General features: G+C 34.7%; 1 protein-coding gene across 5 annotated transcripts in view; it reads left to right on the top strand.

Moving 5' to 3' along the window:
* Positions 1-20,210, top strand: part of CEP85L (centrosomal protein 85 like) — a 223,684-nt gene that overhangs the window by 153,880 nt on the left and 49,594 nt on the right. For all 5 annotated transcript variants that reach the window (XM_047732071.1, XM_047732070.1, XM_047732072.1 and 2 more), the window contains one exon: positions 6,595-6,712. In XM_047732071.1, the coding sequence (XP_047588027.1) occupies positions 6,595-6,712 (118 nt within the window). The remainder of the gene's footprint in view (positions 1-6,594; positions 6,713-20,210) is intronic.

Genomic DNA, 20,210 nt, shown 5'->3' with positions numbered 1-20,210 from the left:
AATATACCTTGGGAGTATTTTGAGGCTAATGCACTTAACTTTGTTTGGCAGGCCCACCTTTGAAGAAATTGAAAATTCTGACTAGTCCAAGAAAAATTAATACGATCATCCTCTTTCCATCAAATTAAAAATACAAAGTATATTTAGAAGTACATTTCAAAAGTAAAGCCCAGGGCCATATTTTGTATTGTCCCCAAATGGGTGAAAGCTGATTCTGAAAGCTAAGGGTGAGGAGGTAGGTTCTTCAAAAGTGTGTTTTATCCCTTGTTTATAGACTAGAAGTGGTTAAAAAATGTGAATTAATGGAATAGGGGGAAAATTTCCACATGGTTGTAAGTTTTTCCTTTTATGTGCCCTCTTTTGAAATAGTTTAGGAAAAAAGAAATACATGGAAAATTAAAAAGAATAAAATCTCTTGGTCTTTCTTTTCCCACCCTAGACCTTTGGCCACCTGTGACTTTATTTCAGACCCCTCTCTCTTTTTATTTGGTAATGCATGAGGGATGTCTCTTTGATAACAATTTCTGATAAATTATTTAAGATGGCTATTGAGCATAATTCATTTGGTGGTAGTATCCATAATGGCTTTAAAAGCCATTAATGATACTAAAACTGACAATGGCAACTTTTTTCATAAACCAAATTTAATTAGAAAAGAAAAGGAACCTTCTCAAAAGGAACCTCCTCTAAACCTATCTCAAAAGATACATGCTATTGCTTTTTTGTATTTTCTCAGCTAGAGACTGAATTTGTACATGTTCTTATTTGTTCACTGGGATCAGGGACAGGATCACTGCAGTTCTAGCTAGGTCCAGTATTTCCTTTAGTAATACAAGTTTTGTAGCAGCTCCTTGATTTTTCAGTTTTGATTTAATTTTTTAAACCTATTTTCTAATTTATAAATGTAATATGTGTTGGGTAGTCTACTTATTTCCTTTCTTGTTATGTTGTAGTGACAGTCCCCATTCTGGTCAGGACCTCACCATCTGTTCTAGTCAATTCCAGGCAAAAGGAATGGCTGGGACTTGATGGGTACCCAGAAGCTTCTCCAGCTCTCATCTTTCTTTTATTTTTCCTTCCCTTCCCTTCCCTTCCCTTCCCTTCCCAATGACATATATATGTCGTATGTATATATATGACATTTTTCTTTATCCATTTATCGGTAGATGGACATTTAGGTTGTTTTCATCTTTTTTCTACTGTGAATGTCACCTTTGTTTGTAAAAGATATTTTTGGCTGATACGTACTTCCCGACTGGCAATTATTTTCTTTCAGCACTCTGAAGATATTATTCTGTTGTCTATGGTTTCTCTTAAAAAGTCATCCACAAGTCTTATTGCTACCAGATTAAATTCACTCATATTATTTTTTGGATTTAGTCATTTTTTCCATTTGTTCTCAGCAGTTTTTCTATAATGGGCCTACGTATGGTTTTCATCTTATTTGGTATTCTTGGGGATTGAAGTACTTCTTGATTCCAGTTTGATGTTTTTCATCAGTTTTGGAAAATTCTTGGTCTTTATCTCTTCTAATATTGTATTTCTGTTTCTACTAGGACTGCAAATATAATATGTTTGACTCTATCACCATTTCTCATGTCTTTTTCTTCTTAAGTAGGGAAGAGTAAGGAAGGAAAGGAGGAAAGACAGTGTTTTAAATAACTTAAGAAGGCCAGTAAAGGAAGAGTTAATGTAAAAGAGAACAAAGGAAATAATAAAACTAAGGGCAGAAATTAATCAAATGGATAAATCTCTGGTTCTGCTAATTAAGGAAAAAGAAAAAGACTCAAAATATTAGGAATAAAAAGTGATGTAATTATAGAAATTATAGAATTATAGAAAGCGGTTTTAAATCATTGGTATAAACGTGTATCAATAAATCTGAAAAGATAAAAGAAAATGAATAATTTTAAAGGAATAACAAAATTTACTTAAAAAGAAATGGAACACTTGCATAAATGTTCAAGAAATATAATAAGATGACATTAACTAGACTTACTGAGGAGATCATTTCACAGTATATACACATCAGTATGTTATATGCAATCATTGTTACACACCTGCACCTAATACAATGTTATATGTCAATTGTACTTCACTTAAGAAAAAATAATCAGCAATTATAAGTCTTCTAGATCCAAATTGGTTTTAGGAGTAAGCTTTGAAGAATCTTTGTATCTGTATCTGTAACTTTGTAACTATATCATTATATTTATTTACTTATATTTTAAGACTTTATTTATTTATTTGACAGACAGTCACAAGTAGGCAGAGAGGCAGGCAGAGGGAGAGGGGGAAGCAGGCTCCCTGCTGAGCAGAGGGCCCGATGTGATGTGGGGCTTGATCCCAGGACCCTGAGATCATGACCTGAGCCGAAGGCAGAGGCTTTTTAACCCACTGAGCCACCCAGGCGCCCCTGTATCATTATATTTTGTTTTTTGTTTTTGTAGCTAGCATGTAGTTGAATCTTTCTTTTTATCCATTCTGACAGTTCTGCTTTTTAATTGGGCTATTTAGTATTTAGACCATTTACATTTTGTGATTATTGATAACGTTTGATTTTAAATCTCCTGTCTTGCTGTTTTCTAATTGTCCCATCTGTGTTGTTCCCTTTTTTTCCTCTTGAATTGGTTGAGTATTTTTTTAATTCCCTTTATGTCCTTTGTTGGCTTTATTAGCTATAACTCTTTATTGAGTTATAATAGTGGTTGCTGTAGAGTTTATAATATACATCTTTTTTTTTTAAAGATTTTATTTATTTATTTATTTGTTAGAGAGAGAGAGAGAGAGAGAGCATGAGTGAACACAAGCAGGGGGAGTGGCAGGCAGAGAAGAAGCAGGCTCCCCACAGAGCAAGTGGCCCAATGTGGGACTCGATCCCAGGATCCTGGGATCATGACCAGAGCAAACACTTAACCGACTGTATAATATACATCTTTAAAGTGCAGTAGTCTGCCCTTACATAGTACTATATTACTATACTGCTACATGTACAATGTAAGAATCTTATGAAAATATATTTCTAGTTTTCTTCTCCCAGTCTGTGAGCTATTTTGTTGTACATTTTACTTCTACACTCTATAAACCCAACAGTACTTTGTGGCTTTGTTGGTTTGTTTGCTTTACACAGTCCATTATCTTTTAAAGAGATTTAAATAATAAGAATGATAATGTATTTGCTCATGTAGTTATCATTTTGGGTGTAGGTCCACGTTTTCATTTGGTATTTTCCTTTTGCCTGGAGGTGTTCCTTTATCATTTCTTGTAGTTGAAGTCTGCTGTGATAGATTCTTTCAGCTTTTAAGTTTTCAAAAAAACCTGTTTTTACCTCTGTCTTTGATACTTTCATTAGATGAATGATTCTAGTTTGATAGTTGTTATTTTGCTTCAAGTTTACCTTGGGTAAAAAAATTCTCTAGATTGATAGCTTTTAAATTTTAATACTTTAATGTAATACTTTAAAGTACTTTACTGTCTTCTTCTTTGCATTGTTTCAGATGAGACATCTGCCATTTTGTTTAGCTTTGTCTCTCTGAATGAATTTATCCTTTGTTCTCTGACTACTTTTAGGATTTTCTCTTTATCACTGATGTTAAGCTATTTGATTAAGATGATCCTTGGTTTTCTTCATGTTACTTGTGCTTGGGGTTTTCTCATCTTCTTAGATCTATGGGTATATAGTTCTCATTAAGTTTGGAAACATTGGCCAGTTTTCTACAAAATATTTTTCTTGTCCCTACCCCCACTTTAGGGATTCTAATTACAGTATGTTCAGTCTCTTAAATCCCACAGCTCACTGATGCACTTGAGTTTTTTTCTATTTGTCTTTTTTTCTCTATTTCCTTTTGGATAGTTTTTATTGCTGTCTTCGAATTCACTAATCTTCTCCTGCAAATAGTAATCTGCTTTTAATCCCGTTCAAGATAATACTCTTGTTTTCTTTTTTTTTTTTTCAAAGATTTTATTTATTTGACAGAGAGAGAGAGATCACAAATAGGCAGAGAGGCAGGCAGAGAGAGAGGGGGAAGCAGGCTCGCTGCTGAGCAGAGAGCCCAGGACCCTGGGATCATGACCCGAGCCAAAGGCAGAGGCTTTAACCCACTGAGCCACTCAGGCACCCCTATTTATGTTTTCTATGTCTTTATTTAACATAATTGATCTAGTTTATTGAACATATAAAAACAGTTCTAATAACCAATTTAGACTCTTTGTCTATTAATTCTATCATCTGTGTCAGTTCTGGTTCACTTTCAGTTGACTAGTTTTTCTTTTTAGGTTATATTTTCCTGCTTTGTACGCCTGGTAATTTTTGATGAAGTACCAGACATTATGAATTTTAGCTTTTTTTTTTTTGGATGTCCCATATTTTTGTATTCCTGAAATTTGTTCTGCAGTCACAATTGACCTTTGTTGAAAATTGCTGCTAAATGATGCCCTGTGAATTAGGAAGTTTTCCACGTGGCATTTGAAAACAGGTGCAATTCTAGGCCCCAAGTAAGCAAGCCTCAGGTGCAATTCCTTCTAAATCTTTTTGGTTGACCACCATCCCTGCACATGTGCACTTTAAGTAGTTTTCCTCATGTGTTTATTCATTATCACTCCACTGAATAGTCAGGATGACTGCACTGTGAACTCTAGTTGTTTTCATTTTCCCAGTATCCCATCTTTGTCCTTTCAGCTCAGAGAGGGCTCTTTACCTGTGTTGGGTGGGACCTGAGCAGTAGGCTCTGGCAGTCGTAGAGCTCACCTCATTGGTTGCCCATCTCCCAGAAGTCTCTGTTCCTAAATAACCAATGTCCAGTGTTTTGAGAGTCGTTGCTTCCTGTATTTTGTTCTGTTTTGTAGCTGTGTCAGGCAGAAGGGCACAACTGGTTTCTGTTACTCTGTATTGGCCAGAAGAGGACATTTAGTTTTCTTTTGTAAAGCTTTAAATTCTTTGAAAAGTGTCATGACTAATCTCTCCTAATTTATCTATTAACTATTTGAGTTTTTCTATGTGAATTTTCTTAAAGTATAGTGTACATAAAACATTAAGTGGCTCTGAGTAGAATAAGCTTTTTGATACAGTCTGAAACATATAACCTAACTCGCTCCAAAAGTTACTTTGTAAGTAATTTTAGCAAATACCAAGCTATTTGTTTACCCATGTACTTTTTCTTAAAAGCTCTTTCTTCTTCATAATCTTATTATGAGACTAGTTATTAAAGATGAACTCTTAACCTGATGCCTGGTACCTAACAGTTTTCAAATACAGTTGACCCTGAACAACCCAGGTTTGAACTACATGGGTCCACTTACACATGGATTTTTTCCAAAAATGCAGTACTGTTAGTGTATTTTCTGTTCCTTCTGATTTTCTTAATATTTTATCTAGCTTTATTGTAAGAATACAGTATTTAATACATAAAGTATACAAAAGTTGTGTTAGTCAACTGTTCACATTACTGGTAAGGCTTCCAGTCAACAGTAGGTTATTAGTAGGTAAATTTGGGGAGTCAAATATTATATGCAGATTTTCAACTGTGTGGCAGTACAGGGAGTCAAGGATCAGTGCCTGTAAACCCCACACTGTTGAAATGTCAGCTGTATAAAGGATGTATAAACACAGAAGTTAAATAACTTGATTAAAGTAAGCAATAAGCTGTTGAAGAAAGATTTGAACTGTATGGTGTCTGTCTGTTTCCAACACAAAGTTATGTTAAAGTGAAATGTCTAACTATCATATGATCTCCCTGATATGAGGAAGTGTAGATACAACGTGGCGGGGCTTGGGGGTTAGGAAAAGAATAAATAAAACAAGATGGGATCAGGAGGGAGACAAACCATCAGAGACTCTTAATCTCACAAAACAAACTGAGGGTTGCTGGGGGAAGGGGGCTTGGGAGAGGATGGTGGGGTTATGGATATTGGGGAGGGTATGTGCTATGGTGAATGCTGTGAAGTGTGTAAACCTGGCAATTCACAGACCTGTACCCCTGGGGCTAAAAATAGATTATATGTTTATTAAAAAAATTAAAAAATAAAAAAAAAGTGAAATGTCTAAGCTGTCCAAATCTAAATCTGTCACCAAGTGAATTCTCTGTCATTGGTGATGCCTATGTGTAGCCTGTGTAACCTAGAATGTTGTTGAGAAGATACAGGCACAGAATAGCAGTTGGGCAAGATGATGTTTATGAAAATATCTTTCATTTCTGACAGTGAGATTCTGAGTAATGTCAGTGTTAAACGGAATTTATATGAATGAAAATAATGGATTTTAAGGTAAAGGAGTTCCAAACTGAGGACATAACATTTATTATATTAGGTAACGAGAAGAAAGCAAGCAAAATGTGACTTTGTTATTATGTAAGAACAGTATTCTACTAAGATTATATTTTATAAAATGCCAGAAGTATTCTACATTATAAATAAACTTCTTCTATGGTCCACATAACTCATGGTACTGTGGTTTTGAAAAATTACCTATTATGAATTTTAAGGTTGATAATACTTTTAATTCTTACATCAAACTATTAGAAAACTTAAAATTCTGCTTTTAATGCTCTCTTAGAAAAGCATATTCTTTATAATGTCACCTCAATTTATGTTTTGCAGGCAGAAACAACAAATTACGCACCTACATGAGAGGATAAGGGATAATGAATTATGGGCACAACATGCCATGTTGGGACATTATGTAAACTGCGAAGATTCTTATGTGGCTGGTTTGCAGGTATGATATAGAGAATTTTGTAGTTGTTGTTTTATTAGTAAAGCATGTGTTAATTATATAATTAGCTTGTAAGATAAGAATCCTTTTTAATTAATCCATTCACATGGTTCAAATTTATATACATAATAAAACATGTCCAAGAACTGTTTTCCAAATGTCCAATTTATAATCCCTCCCCACACACATAAGGAATTTCTGTTACCAGTTTCTAATATATCTTTCCATTATTAATGTATGTTATTAGCAGATATAAATGTATTTTTTCCCTATCTTCACAAAAAGAATCAAGATATATACATTATTCAGTGCCTTGCTTTTTCCCTTTAGATTACATAAAATTATTTAAAATACAGTGATTAAAAAAGCAAAAACAGACTCATCATAAATACAGAGAACAAACTGATGGTTGCCCAGGGGAATGGGCAGAATGGGTGAAGGGGAGTGGAGGTACAGGCTTCCTGTTACACGGAGTGAATAAGTCATGGGAGATAAAAGCTACAGGGTAGGGAATCTAGTCAGTGGTATTGTAATAGTGTTGTATGATGACCGATGGCAGCTACACATGTGAGCGCAGTATAACATACAGACTTGTTGAGTCACAGTTTTGTACACCTGAAACTAATGTAGTGTGAGTCAACTATAATTCAGTTAAACAAATACAGTGATTATTTCTATATCTTTACAAAGATAACATCCCTTTCTTTTCTTTTATAGCTGATTGATTTCCTGTTGTGTGGAGATAGCATAATTTATTCATCTTATCCCTACTAGTCAGAATTTAGGTTGTTTCTAATTTGGGGCTACTGTAAATAATGTGAAGAATAACCTTTTGTAAATACTGTTTTGCTCATATGCAAGTATTTTTGTAAGTTAAGTTCTCAAGTGAAATTTATAGGTGTTGTATGAGTTGGTCATTTTTATTGATATTATCAAGTTGCTACTGTGTTATCAAACTGAGATGTTTACCCTTCTTCTTATGTAAGGTAGGGTAGGGAGTTCTTGCCATGGTTTTTTAAAAAATTTAAAATTGTGTAAGATACATATAAAATCTACCATCTTAACCATTTTTCCCCATCTTAACCATTTTTAAATATATAGTTAAGGGGTGTCAGATGCATTTACAGTATTGTGCAACCATCAGCACCATCCATTTTCCATACCTCTTTATGTCTTATAAAACTAAAACTTTGTACCCATTAAACAATAACTCCCCGCTCACCTCCCCAACCCCTGGCAATACTGTTCCACTTTCATTCTCCATGATTTTGATTACTCTAAAATCTCATGTTAAATAAATCATATAGTATTTGTCTTTTTGTGACTGGCTTTTTTCACTTAACATAGTTTCTTCAAGATTCATTCGTGCCATAGTGTGTCAGAACTTTCTTCCTTTTTAAGGCTGAATAATATTCCATTATAGCCACGTTTTGTTTTATTCATTCCTCTCTTGACAGGCACTTTGTTTACATCCACATTTTTAAAAGATTTTTTTATTTATTTGAGAGAGACCATGAGCATAAGCAGGGGGAAGGGCCGAGGGAAAGGGAAGAGCAGACTCCCCTCTGACTGGGAAGCCCAGTGCAGGGACCGATCCCAGGACCCCAAGATAATACCTGAACCAAGGCAGATGCCTGACTGACTGAGCTACCCAGGTGCCCCTGTTTGCTTCTACATATTAGCTGTAGTGAATAACGCTGTTGTGGACATTTTTAATATTTATTTGAATATGGGTATATAAATATCTCTTGCAGACCCTGCTTTCAATTTTTTGGAGTATATATCAAAAAGTAGAATTGCTGGATCATATAGTAATTCTATTTTTAATTTTTTGAGGAAGCACCTTACTGTTTTCCATAGTGGCTGTACCATTTTGGATTTCCACCAATAGTGTACAAGGGTTCTAGTTTCTCCACATTGTCACCAATACTTGTTACTTTTTGATTTTTGATAGTAGCCATCCCAGTGGGTATGAGGTGGCATTTCATTGTAGTTTTGGTTTGCATTTTCTTAATGATTAATGATATGAGCATCTTTTTATGGCTTATTGGCTATTTGTATAACTTCTTAAAGAAAATATCTTTTCAAGTTTTTTGCCCATTTTTGAATTGGTTGCTTGTTTTTTGTTGTTGAGTTTTAAAAATTCTCTCTATATTCTAGATAGTAACCCTTTATTAAATATATAATTTGCAAGTATTTTTTCCCATTCTATTGATTGTTTTCTCTGTTGGTAGTGTCTTTTCATGCACAAAATTTTTAATGTTTCAAGTCCAGTTTGTTTACTTTTTCTTTTATTGCCTGTGCCTTTGGTGTCATATCCAAGAACTCATTGACAAATTCAATGTCTTGAAGCTTTTGCCACATGTTTCCTTCGAAGAGTTTTATAGTTTTAGGTCTTAGGTTTAGGTCTTTGATCTGTTTTCAGTGAATTTTTCTATTTGTTATTAGGTAAGGGTTCAGCTTCGTTCTTCTACATGTGGATAATCCTGTTTTCCCAGCAGCATTTGTGGAAAAGACTTCCACATTGAATGGTCTTGGAACCTTGTTAAAAATCATTTGACCAGGTATGCCAGGATTTATTTCTGGACTCTGGATTCCATTCCATTGATTTATATGTGTCTTTTGTTATTCAGTACCACACTGTTTTGAAATCCAGAAGTATGAGTTCCCCAGTTTTGTTTTCTTTTTTAAGATTGTTTAAGCTGTTTGTGGTCCATTGAGATTCTATATGAATTTTATGGTGTTTTTCTCTTTCTTAAAAATAAGTGTGATTTTGATAGGGATTGCAGTAGATAATTTTGACTAATATTAACATCTTAACAATATTAAGAACATGGGATGTTTTTCCATTTATTTATGTCTTCATTTTCTTTTAGCAGTATTTTGTCATTTTTATTATACACATCTTTTATCTCCTTGGTTAATTCCTAAGTATTTTATTCTTTTTGATACTTTTGTAAATAGGATTGTTTTCATAATTTTATTTCCAGAGTGTTCATTGTTAGTACATAGACATGCAACAAATTTTTGTCTGTTGATTTTGTATCCTAATACTTCATTGAATTTATTCAATAGCTCTAACAGGCTTTTTGTGGAATTTTTGGGATTTTCTACATAGAGGATTGTATCACCTGAACAGAGATGATTTCATGTCTTCCTTTCCAATTTAGATGTCTTGTATTTCTTTTCTTTGCCTAATTGCTCTGGCTATAACTTCCAGTATTTTGTTGAATAGTAGTGGTGAAAATGGGTATCCTTGCCTAGTTCCTGATCTTAGAGAAAAAGTTTCAGTCTTTCACCATTGAGTGTAATCTTTGCTGTGGGTTTTTTTTTCTGTATAGCATTATTATTGTGAGGTAGTTTCCTTCTGTTCCTAGCTTTTTGTGTTTTAATCACCAAAGGATGTCAAATTTTGTCATATACTTTTCAACATCACTTGAGATGATTGTGGGGTTTTTTTCCCTTTATTCTATTAATGTGGTCTATTACATTGATCAGTTTTGATATGTTGAACCATGCTTGCATTCCAGGAATAAATCCTACTTGGTCATAGATTATAATCCTTTTAATATACTGCTGAATTCAGTTTGTTAATATCATGTTGAGGATTTTTGCATCAGAGATATTGGTGTGTAGTTTTCTTTTTAGTGTCTTTGTCTGGCTTTGGTATCAAAATAATGCTGTCTTCACAGAATGACTTAGGACATGTAGTTTCTCCTCTTTCAGTGTTTGGAAAAGTTTGAAAGGGATTGGTATTCTTTTTTTACATGTTTGGTAGAATTCACCAGTGAAGCCATCAGGTCCAGGGCTAGGGCTTTGTGTTTGGGGGGTGGGGGTGGGCGGTGGAGCGGTGGAGCGGTGGGAGGAAATCTTTGATTACTGATTCAATCTCTTAATAGATAGGTCTGCTCAGATTTTCTGTTTCTTCATGATTTAGTCTTGGTAGGTTTTATGTTTTTCGGAAATTGTCCATTGTATCTGGTTTATCCAGTTTGTTGGTGTATAATTAATTGTTCACAGTTCTCATAATCCTTTTTATGTCTATAGAGTTGATAGTGTCTTATTTTCATTTCTGATTTTAGTAATTAGAGTCTTTTCCCTTAGTCCATCTATGGTAAAGGTTTATCAATTTTGCTGAGATTATTTTCAGAGAACCACATTTTAGTTTCATTAATTTTCTGTATTGTTTTTATATTCTCTATTTCATTTATCACTGTTTGAATCTTTATTATTTCATTCCTTCTGATAGTTTTGGGTTTAGTTTATTCTCTTTCCAGACTTAGGCTATAAAGTTAGGTCGCTAATTTGAGATCTTTCTTCTTTTCTTCATATGGTTTTAATATGTTTTCCTCCTGAGTGATGTTGAATTTCTTTTTATATATTTAAGTCCCATTCATATTTCTTTTCTGTGAAATGTCATTTCTCATCCATACTTCAGTTTTTTCTGTTAGGTATTGATTTTTTGCTTATTAATTTTATAAGCCCTGTACATATAAAAGAATTAGCTTTTTGTCTATAGTTTGACTTGAAAATACATTTTCTGAATTTATCATAATATTTTCTTTCTATTTGTGTCATTCTATTTCTTTTTCCTATATCTGTTATTTTCTACTATGAAGTTTCTCTAATTCTAATGAGTATTTATTTTATAAATAAGTTCTGTCTTCACTAACGAACCCATCTGAGAGAATAGTTACTAAACATCCACTGACTTAAGTTGTGAGGTCACCAAAGTGAAGAATGGTTCCTGCCTTCATCGACCTCAAACTATAGAGGGAGAGGCCATATAGGTAAACATGTTTACCCATTTCTTCAAAATTTATGTTCACTCTGGGTGAGGCAATGTGTAGGTGCAAGGAGTAGAAATGTGAATGAGGTTGGTTTTTGCCACTGAGAGTACAGTCTAATGGGAACACATGGTATATAAGGCCTTATAACAAAATTTATACAACTGAAAAGGTGGCTTTCTCATACTCTTTTTAAGAATTTTTCTTAAAACTTGTTTGTGTGGTTTTCTATATAGACTTTCTTTTTGGCTTGTTTACTTCCAAAACGTTAAAAACTATTGGCATTTTTATTGGGATCAAAAGTGAGGACTAATAACATTATGGCGGTATACATTTCTATTTATGGAAATTGTTTTGTCTTTATTTCTGGAATTTAAAAAAGTCATTTTAAGTGGAATTTTTTTCCTCCATTAAATTTTCAAACTTGTTTTTTTTTTTAAATTAAAGGAATTGGTATGTTAAAGTCAGGAAATACTGAAGACCAACTAATCTTCAGACTTACTTAAGGCAGAAGCATTTAACAGAGATTCCAGCTTGCTTACCATACTTCAGTTACTAATACATCAGAATACCTCATTGCAATGTGGTCTCATCTTTGAGTTCTATCCCATGATAGTAAGGCTCTATGGTACTGGGATTAATAGTGTATTTATTTAACAATCTATTTCTATACTATGTAAGTAGTGTAATTTGCTTTGATAACAATTTTATAGAATCATGCAGTTTCTCCTTGTAACTTTATTTTTCTGAATAAAGGGTTAGCTTGAATTATACAATTATTATATTATAAAAAATGTGTGTATCTTAATTTGCATTTGAAAGCTAAAGAAAATGGTTTTTGACTTAGCATCAGGCCAGTAGAGGGCTCTCTAAGTCAGGCTACAAGGACATACAGAAATAGCTGGAGGGATGTGGGAAAGGTGGCTGCGAAAATAGTAGAAGGATTTTAAATTATCTAGGGAGTTAAAATATTGTTGAGAAGTTAGACTTCAAAAGATAGGGGCAATTAATAAGAGGGAATACAAGGAAAACTGCAAGTACTAGATGGGTGTTACAAATATATGAGATGAACTTTTTTTCAATAGATAACTGAAAAACAACAAGGTTTTAAAAGAACAACAAATATGACAACAAAATACTTAGCAAATGAAAAATTTTTGGTGTGTGAATAGTGCTTTTCTCTTTTTCACTGAATAAATCTGACCTGTAATATGTAAGTTTAAGGTGTATGCAGACTGGTACTTTTAACACATTTATATAATGTTTACTAATGTAGTAATATTTATTGTATTGAATAGTTATATTCATTATACTGTACATGAAGTTTCTGTGGCATATTTACTACTCCCTACAAGTTTGTGCCCTTATATCCTATCGCACTGACCTCCATCTCCGTACTCTCATCCTTTGGTAACCACCATTTTACTCTCTGGTTTTTACAGGTTAAATTTTTTTAGATTCTACACATAAGTGATATCCTACAGTACTTCTCTTTCTCTGTCTGACTTATATTGCTTAATGTAATGTGCTTAAGGTCAATTCATGTCATCATAAATAGTAGAATATCTTCCTTTTTGTGGCCAGATAATATTCTACTGTATATATGTAACATCATATCTTTTTTATCCACTGATGGGCATATGGGTTTTTCCATATTCTAGCTATTATTAATAATGCTGTGATAGACATGGGAGGGTATATATCTTGTCAAAATCCTGTTTGTGGGGTACCTCAGTAGCTCAGTTCATTAAGTGTCTGCCTTCTGCTCAGGTCATGATCCTAGAGTCCCAGGAGCCAGTCCTGCATCAGTCTCCCTTGCAATGGCTAGTCTGTTTCTCCCTCTGACCCTTCCCCATCTTGTTCTCTCTCTCTCTCTGTCTCATTTTCTCTCTCTCTAATAAATAAATGAAATCTTCAAAAAAGAAATCCTGTTTGCATTTCTTGTGGGAATGTACCCAGAAATGATATTGCTTGATTGTATGGTAGATCTATTTTATTGGTCCATAGTGGCTGGACCAATTTACATTCCCACCAATGCTATGTAAAAGGTTCCTTTTTCACCGCATCTTTGCCAGCATCTGTAATTTCTTGTCTTCTTGATGATAGTCATTCTGACAGGTGTGACAGAGTAGCTCATTGTAGTTTTTATTTGCATTTTCCTGATGACTAAGGATATGGAGCATCTTCCTATGTGTCTGTTAGCCATTTCGATGTCCTCTTTGGAAAAATATCTGTTTAGTTCTTTTGCCCATTTTTAAAAGTAGATTGCTTATTTTTAATTATTAAATCAAGTTCTTTATATATTTTGGATGTTAATCCTTTTCTGATATATGGTTTCCTAAAATATTTTTTTATTCTGTAGGTTTTTTAATTCGTTTTGTTAATTATTAGATCTTCTGTGCAGAAGCATTTGAGTTTGATGTACTTCTGTTTGTTGACTTTTGCTTTTGTTGTTTGTGCTTTTGATGTCCTATCAAAAAAAAAAAAAAAAAAAAACAAGTCATTGCTGAGACCAGTATGATGAGTTTTTCCCCATGTTTCATTCTAGGAGTTTTATGGTGTCAGATCTTTTAAGTCTTCCATGCATTTCAAGTTAATTTTTGTGAATAGTGTCAGATAGGGACTCGATTTCATGGTTCTGTATGTGTTTCTACAGTTTACCCAGCACATTTGTTAAAAATACTATTCTTTCCTCATTGGGTATTCTCTTGTCAAATATACATTGACTGTATATGCCAGGATTCAATTCTGGGCTCTATACTCTGTTCCGATTGGTGGATGTGTCCTTTTTGTGCCAGTACCGTACTGTTTTTATTATTATGGCTTTTTAGTATAGTTTGAAATCCAGAAGCATGATACCTCTGGCTTTAATTTTTTTTTCTTTGTTTCTCAGGATTGCTTTGGCTGTTGGGGTCTTTGTGATTCCACACAAATTTTAGAGTTATTTCTTCAATTTCTGTGAAGAATAATAGCAAAGGAATTTTTACCTGGGATGTATGAATAATGTTATTATTTATGCACAGCATTTTATATACACATTTTGGGGCCCATAGCTTATTCACCCTGATTCCATAGCACATTAAACAAAAAAAATTATAGTTTTCATATTCTGTATATTTGAGGTTAAATACAGTAAATTTTTGAAATAAAATAACATTTTTATAAACATATTCTTGAGAAATAACTATTTACCTATTAAAAACTTTGAATAGCCTTACAATCAAGATGACCTGAAAAACATCATTAAATCTCATAGGTAGAAAATGAGAACTAGATCTTCATCTTAAAGTTCACACCTCCTAGATTGTTTTAGTAGTAGAATTGCTCGAACTGAAGAGAGATTTGTATTTATAATGCCTTATACCAAAATTTCAACCTGTAGTTAACAGGCCTTCTTGGAAAACAAACAAACAAACAAATAGAATATAAGGGGTCCTTTTTACCTTTTGTTAAAAACTGAAGGAACTGTGGGGCGCCTGGGTGGCTCATAGGTTAAGCCTCTGCCTTCAGCTCGGGTCATGATCTCAGGGTTCTGGGATCGGGCCCCACGTCGGGGCTCTCTGCTTAGCAGGTGGCCTGCTTCCCCCTCTCTTTCTCTGCCTGCCTCTCTGCCTGCTTGTGATCTCTCTCTCTCTCTCTCTGTCAAATAAACAAATAAACCTTAAAAAAAAAAAAGAAAAAACTGAAGGAGCTCCTCGATGGCTGAGTTGGTTAAGCGCCTGCCTTCAAGCTCAGGTCATGATCCCAGGGTCCTGGGATTAAGTCCAATATCAGGCTGCCTGCTCTGGGGAGAGTCTACTTCTCCCTCTCCCTCTGCCTGCCTACACTCCCCCTACTTGTTCTCTCTCTTCCTCTCTCTCTGCCAAATAAATAAAATCTTTAAAAAAAAATGAAGAAGAAAGAGATGCCTTCCTTTAATTCAGATGTGACCCTTGGAAAGACCAGCCAAATAATATTTATTTTAATTAAGCTTCATTGATGCATCATTTATTTTCTTTCCGTTTTGTACTTTTTCTTTCCATTTATATAATTTTTTTCTATTTGTTTTTCCTTCAGCTATTTTTTTCTACTACCAAGTCGTTTGGTTTTAGTAAGCATTTTATAAATGAGTTCCACCTTTACAAATGAGCTTGTTCAACAAAACATAAACATCTAATGTGGCAAATGCTGGACCCACAAGAGTGAAAAATAATTTCTATTTTCATGGATCTTGAAGTCTATAGAGAGATACTGTCAAAAAACTGTGTAACCATTTCTTCAAAAATTATTTATGTTTACTGTAGATAAGGCACTGTGTAGGTATTAGTAACATAAATGTGAGGGAAGTTGTTTTCTTCGAAGAGTGTACAGTCTAATGAGGAAGACAGATAAATAAGACACAGTCAAAGTAAGTTTGACGTACTCAAATGGGATCTAGATAAAGTGCCATGGGAATCCCTACTAAGAACATAGAAACTAGTCTTCCAGAGGTTGGCTCAGACTTCCTGAAGGAAGGATATCTGATCTGAGAACGTGATGAAGTAAAAGAATTTAGCAGGTAAAGGACATGGAGTAAAAGAGCTTGAAGTATAATATACTGTGTGTGAAGAGGTTCCAAAGGCAAGAGAAGAAATAATGCATTTGGAAAACTACAAATTATTGTGTGTGGATGAAGTGCAAAATGAGAGAAGAGTAGTGGTGAGAGTGTGGTTACAGACATGAGCAGGCTCTAAAGTAAAGGGCCCATTTGTCCCACATTTAGGTACACTTCCAGTTAGTTAATGCCTGTTGTACTAGCACAGTGATTAATAGCACCCTCTTTTACTCTCCAAAGTATCCTAGTTTGGTTACCCCAGTGGCATAACAGATTTATGGTAGGTATTCAGGCAGAAACTAGTCAGGAGGCTATCTCAGTAGTCTTAAACTTAAATGAACACATCCGAATTTTAAAACACCATTGGTCATGATAAGAGAAGGAATATTTATTAAACCTCTCTGTGACCAAGCATGGGCTTGATTTAAGGAGTTTAGTGAGTTAGAGAATGGGCAAAATTGCTTGGTTCATATTGTCAAAGACCAGGATAGAGATGACAACATCAGGAATAAGTTTAGAGGAGGAAAATAATGAGTTCAGCTTATATATTGTAAATTTGGGACTGAGGTGAAGAATGAGGCTGATATTCATTATAGGTCTAAGGGAGAGATTAGAAATTTAGGACTTGTCAGTCCACCTGGGTGGTTGTTGAAGGTTGGGTATGATCATGTATTCAAGGAGTGAAGAAAATGGGACCCAGAAGTAAAGACGGGGACTAGCCGTGTTTTAGAAAGCAGTAAAAGAGCACAACCTGCGAAGGGGCATGGCAGGAGTGGGTGGTACGTGGTATTGTCACAGAAATGAAGGGAAGACACTCAGAGCCTGAAAAAGCAATTTAAAGGCTTAAAGCATTTCTGGCTTCAGATTTTCCTTTCTCTGTCTGCTTCATTTCATGTACAAGTTCTACAGCCTGTCCTGCTATGAAACACTTTTCTGTAGTGCAGATTTGCCCATACACAAATGGTAGGTAGAATGTTGTCAGTATAGTTTTCAAGTTGCATTGGTTCTGATGCGGTTTTTGTTTTGTTTTTCCAGGCAACGGGAGTTAGACTAGTGGGAGTTAAATTAGAATCTTTGGTAGGCTGCAGAAAAGGCCTAGGCTCACCTACTGCATTGACAGCAGAAGCCTCTTCAAGCTGCATTTTCAGAGAATTGTAAGAGTGCTGTACTGCCTTGAGAAATGGACTTCCTCTTTTAGTGATTTTGGGACATGGCAGGTTGTGTTGCCTCCTCCCCACCTGAATAGTAGTCCCTGTATCGCAGAGTTCTAACTATATCATCTCAACACCCACCAGACCTGCTCTAATTAAAATGACATCAGCATTTTGGCAATTTCTGTGCATGTGGTTGTTTAATATTAACTATGACTGCCTGTCCAAAATGTTGAGCTCTTCTCCCGTTAGTTTTGATTAGTAATCTGGCTTAACTTGTATAGGCTTTGTTTTTTGTTTGTTTGTTTTTTGTTTTTGTTTTTGTTTTTTTAATTTTCCTTTAAGACCTACCACTTTTAGTGCTTGGTTTTTGAGTGATTTTCCAGAAATGTGTATATTTCATTGTCCTAGAAACACCTTATTATTGGTAAAATCAATAAATTTTATATTTTAGAGCAGTTATAGGTTCAAAACAGAGGTGAGCAGAATGTACAGAGTTCTCATGTATCCTGTGCCACCATACACCTATAGCTTTCTTCACTGTTGACATCCTGTATCACAGGATATCTTTGTTACTATTGAACCTATATTGACACATCATTATCACTCAAAGGCCATAGTTCACTTCACGTTAAGGTTCACACTTGGTGTTTACAATTCTGTGAGTTTGGACAAATATATAATGACCTATATCCTTCATTGTAGTATTGTACAGAATAGTTTCAGTGCCCTAAAAATCTGTGCTCTGCCTGTTCATTCCTTCTTCTCTCTCAGCCCCTGGCAACAACCAGTCTTTTTATTGTCTGTATAGTTTTGCCTTTTCCAGAATGTGATATAGTTGGAATCGTACCGCATATAGCTTTTCATGATGGCTTCTTTCACTTCATAACATACACTTAAATTTCTTAAGTCTTTTTTTTAAAAGATTTTATTTATTTGAGAGAGAAAGTGAGAGACAGAGCAGAAACAGAGTGGGGGTGGGGAGTAGAGGGAGAGGGAGAAGAGGACTCTGCTGCTGAGGAGGGAGACAGATGTGGGCCTTGATCCCAGGACCCTGGCATCATGATCTGAGCCAGAGGTCATGAGCTTAACAGAGCCACCCAGGCACCCCTCCTCTATGTCTTTTCACATATTTATAGCTTATGTCTTTTTAGTACTGAATAATATTCCATTATTTGGATGTACCACAGTTTATCTGTTCACCCACTGAAGGAAATTTTATTTATTTTCAAGTTTTGGCAAATATGAATAAAGCTGCTAAAAACTTCCACGTGAAGCTTTTTGTATAGCATGCTTTCTGTTCATTTGGGTAAATACCAGTGAACACAATTGCTCGATTGTGTGGTCAGAGTATTTTCAGTTTTCAACTCACTGCCAAACTGCCATTCCAAGTGGCTTTAATACTTTACATTCCCACCATTAGTGAATGGAAGTTTCTGTTGTTCCATACCCTCACCAATATTTGGTGTTGTCAGTGTTTTAGATTTTGGCTATTCTGATAGGTGTGTGGAGGTAGGTTGCTCTGTGTAATTTGTATTTGTAATTTGTAATTCTCTAAAGACATTTGATTTTGAACATCTTTTCATATATTTGTTTGCCATCTGTATATTTTCTTCAGTGAGGTGTCTGTCCAGGTCTTTTCCCCATTTTTAATGTTATTTTTAAATTTTGAGCTTTAGCAGTTCTTTTTATAGTTTGGATACAAACCCTTTATCAGATGGATCTTCTGCAAATAGTTTCTGCCAATTTGTGGCCTGTTTTCTCATTTTCTTGGTAGTCTTCTGCAGAGCAGAAATTTTTAATGAAATCCAGCTTATTATTTGTTTCTTTTTTGGATCATACCTTTGGTAGTGTATCTAAAAGTCATTGCCATATTCATAGCCTTCTAAGTTTTTTCCTATGTTCTAGGGGTTTTATAGTTTTGTATTTTGCATTTAGGTCCGTGGTCCATTTTTAGTTGTTTTTTTGAAGAGTGTAAAACCCGTGTCTATAGATTCATTTTCTTGCACATGGATGTCCCATTGTTTACCATGATTTGTTGAAAAGACTTCCTTTTGCTCCATTGTATAGCCTTTGTTCCTTTGTCAAAGATCAGTCAACTTGTATTTGTGTCAATCTATTTCTGGGCTTTCTATTCTGTTCCATTGACCTGTTTGGTCTTTCCACAGTGTCACACATTCTAGATTACTGTAGGTTTATTTTATGTCTTAAAGTCAGATAGTGTCAGTCCTCTATCTTTGTTCTTCTTCTTAAGTATTATTTTGGCTATCCTGGATCCTTTGTTTTTCCATAGAAACTTTAGAATCAGTTTGTTCCTATCCACAAGTAACTTGCTGGGATTTTGCTTGAGATTGCATTGGATCTATAGATTAAGCTAGGAAGAACTAAGATCTTGACAGCCCTGAGTCTATCTATGAACATGGAGTATCTATTTTGTTCTGCTTTGATGTCTTTGATCAGAGTTTTGTAACTTGACTTATATATATCTTGTGTATATTTTGTTATATTTTTACTTATTTCATTTTTTGGAGTGTTAATGTAAATGGCAGTGTGTTTTTATTTTTATTATTTATTTATTTATTTAAAGACTTTATTTATTTGAGAGAGAGTGTGTGTGTGAGAGAGAGCACAAGCTGGAAGGGGAAGGTGCAGGAGAGGGAGAGGGAGGAGCAGACTCCCTGCCGAGCAGGGAGTGTGATGAGGGGCGGGATCCCAGGATGCTGGGATCATGACCTGAGCTGAAGGCAGACACTTAACTGACTGAGCCACTCAGGTACCTGACAGTGTGTTTTTAATTTCAAACTCCACTTGTTCTTTGCTGGTATATAGGAAAAGAACAACTTTCATATATTAACCTTGTCTCTTGCATCCTTGCTATAACTGCTTATTAGTTTCAGGAGGGTTTTTTGTTGTTGTTGTTTGTCTGTTTTCAGTGATTTCCTATATAGGTGATCATGTCATCTATGAACAAAAACTGTTTTCTTTCTTTT

The sequence above is a fragment of the Lutra lutra genome, chromosome 6, assembly GCF_902655055.1.
Source record: "Lutra lutra chromosome 6, mLutLut1.2, whole genome shotgun sequence".
Taxonomy (NCBI): domain Eukaryota; kingdom Metazoa; phylum Chordata; class Mammalia; order Carnivora; family Mustelidae; genus Lutra; species Lutra lutra.
Note: the sequence above shows the minus strand (reverse complement) of the source record. Positions and strands in the feature narration are given on the sequence as shown.